Here is a 2,328-nt window from a genome sequence, read left to right as displayed (position 1 = left end):
CAAACTCCTGAGCTTAAGTGATCCTACTGCCTCAGCCTCCCAGAGTGCTAGGATTACAGGTGTGAGCCACCGTGCCCAGCCTAGATTCCTATGTATAGTGCTGTTATTAATATTACCATTATTTTTCAGGAAATCTATAATTTTTTATTTTTTCCCTTTCACTCAAAATTTGTTTAATAGAAGGTTTTTAAGATTTCCAGATGAAAGGGCCTTTTTGTTTTTATTAATATTTTAAAATTCTAGTTTTATTTCATTTAGAACCTTGACGTGTAACACCATAGATTAGTTCTGCCTGTTTGTTTTTGAGATCTATATAAATGGAATCCTTCTACATCCTTTTTTTTGGGACTTCAAAGCATTACTCTCTCTCTTTTTTTAATGATAAATTTCCCCACAAGGGAAATTTTATTGATGACTCTAGTTTATTTCCTTCCAAAAGATCAACCGCAACCAAAAGAAGTGAACATAACCTCAAGATTTTATTGTCTTCATAATAAAACAAAAGATGCTTAGAACCGGATCACTTGGCCCTTTCTCTTCTTATCTCCTCCCAATTCAAAATGCTCGCATCTCTTACTAGCCAGCATTCTCTTAGATCTGCAGTTGGGCTCCACACACTCAAGGCTCAGCACAATCTTCTTTGTAGTTTTAGCCTTTTTCCAGAAAATCAGCTTAGTCTGCCCACCGTAGCCACTCTGCTTCCTGTCATAATGCCACTTTCCCTGGGCATACAGAGAATCTTTGCCCTTCTTATACTGTGTCACTTTGTGGGGTTGATGCTTGCCACATTTTTTACAGAAAGTTCTGCGAGTTTTAGGAATGTTCATCATGTTTGCGTGAGCGCCATCGACAATGAAAGAAAAGGAGCGTTTCTCTTTTCAGAAAAGACAATATACTCTCAAGGTATCAAACTTTTCTGACCTCAAGTTGGAGATGTTTCTACCATAATTTCAATAATTCTAGAAATTACTGAGGTTAAGCCAGTTAGAGCAGACATATCACCATTGAAACCAGATTTTGGAACACATAATCCCAGCCTAAGAATTGAGAAATTTAAAAAAATGTGTGTAAATTGTCTTCCCCAATGTGCCTTTTCTGTCATCAGTAAGCTAGAAGCAAACTAACAGAAAATGAGAATGTAATGCTATTTTTTCCAGATGTTATTCTGACGTGTTTCACTTTCCAACTTCACATAGAACATATGCAGATCATTTCAAACTAAATACTCTGCCATTGCCTTCACAACATGAATGAATAATTACCAGGAAACTAGGTTTTTGTACCGTCTAGTGGTGCGTCCCAATATAGCTGACATGTAAATATTTAAGTTAACAGTTCTTTAAGAGAATCCTCGAGGGCTCAGGTCATTGTGGGTCATTTCATATGTGGATTAGAAGTGCAGAGAAATCGTCAGCTCCCTCACTCTTCACTATTACTGAGCTCTGTGGCTGCAATCTGAAGATTCTAGATCTGCATGGATTACAAGGGTTAGGACAAGCAATAAACTCACACTGTTAGAGCAAAGAAAATAACATGTCCATCACCTCTGTCTTTTTTATTTCTTGGACATTGTTTAAAAGTTCCCAGAACTCTCTGATAGGTTTCATTTTTAATTTTAAATGGTGGTTAAAAACACATAACATAAAATTTACCATCTATTTTATTTTATTTATTTTTGATTATTATAGATACGTAATAGTTGCACATATTTATGGGTTGTGTGTGATATTTTGATACAAGCATATAATGTATAATGATCAAATCAGGGTAATTGGGATATTCATCACCTCAAGAGTTCAGTTGAGGACTGAACTCTGATCTTTTTCTTTGCCCAAAAATTCCTTTCTATGGGGGCCTGGTGAGTCACGCCTACAAATGATAAAATCTCAATAAACAGGTTTTTATGATGTGGTTTACTTCCCAACCTTATTCCGGTATAGCATCACATAAAAAGTAGAAGACCCTTATCTTAACTCAAGCATTCCTTTCCGCTGATTCCCAGTCTTTTGGACAAAGCCTGACTCTGGCAGCCAATTGTCAACTAAAGAATCCCTAAATTCACATATGACTTGTAAGCCCCCGCTTTGAGATGTCCCAGCTTTTTGGGCCAAACCAATGTATGCCTTCCATGTATTGATTTATGACTTTACCTGTAATTCCTGTCTCCCCGAAATGTATAAAACCAAACTATAACCCAGCCACAGCAAGTCCACTTGCTCAAGGCTTCTTGGGTGTGACTCTGGGCCATTGTCCTCAAATTTGGCTCAGAATAAACCTACTTAAATTATTTTACAGAGTTTGTCTTCTTTTCCATTGACAATTTCTTTA

General features: G+C 36.8%; 1 protein-coding gene across 1 annotated transcript; it reads right to left on the bottom strand.

Moving 5' to 3' along the window:
• Positions 1–387: 387 nt before the first annotated feature.
• Positions 388–830, bottom strand: LOC105819272 (60S ribosomal protein L36a-like). The gene has a single exon (XM_012655474.1). The coding sequence runs from the start codon at positions 828–830 to the stop codon at positions 510–512; it is 321 nt and encodes a 106-aa protein (XP_012510928.1). The 3' UTR covers positions 388–509.
• Positions 831–2,328: the final 1,498 nt, after the last annotated feature.

The sequence above is a fragment of the Propithecus coquereli genome, unplaced genomic scaffold (genome assembly GCF_000956105.1).
Source record: "Propithecus coquereli isolate 6110/MARCELLA unplaced genomic scaffold, Pcoq_1.0 Scaffold478, whole genome shotgun sequence".
NCBI classification, from domain to species: Eukaryota; Metazoa; Chordata; class Mammalia; order Primates; family Indriidae; genus Propithecus; species Propithecus coquereli.
This window is presented reverse-complemented; position numbering and strand designations above follow the sequence as displayed.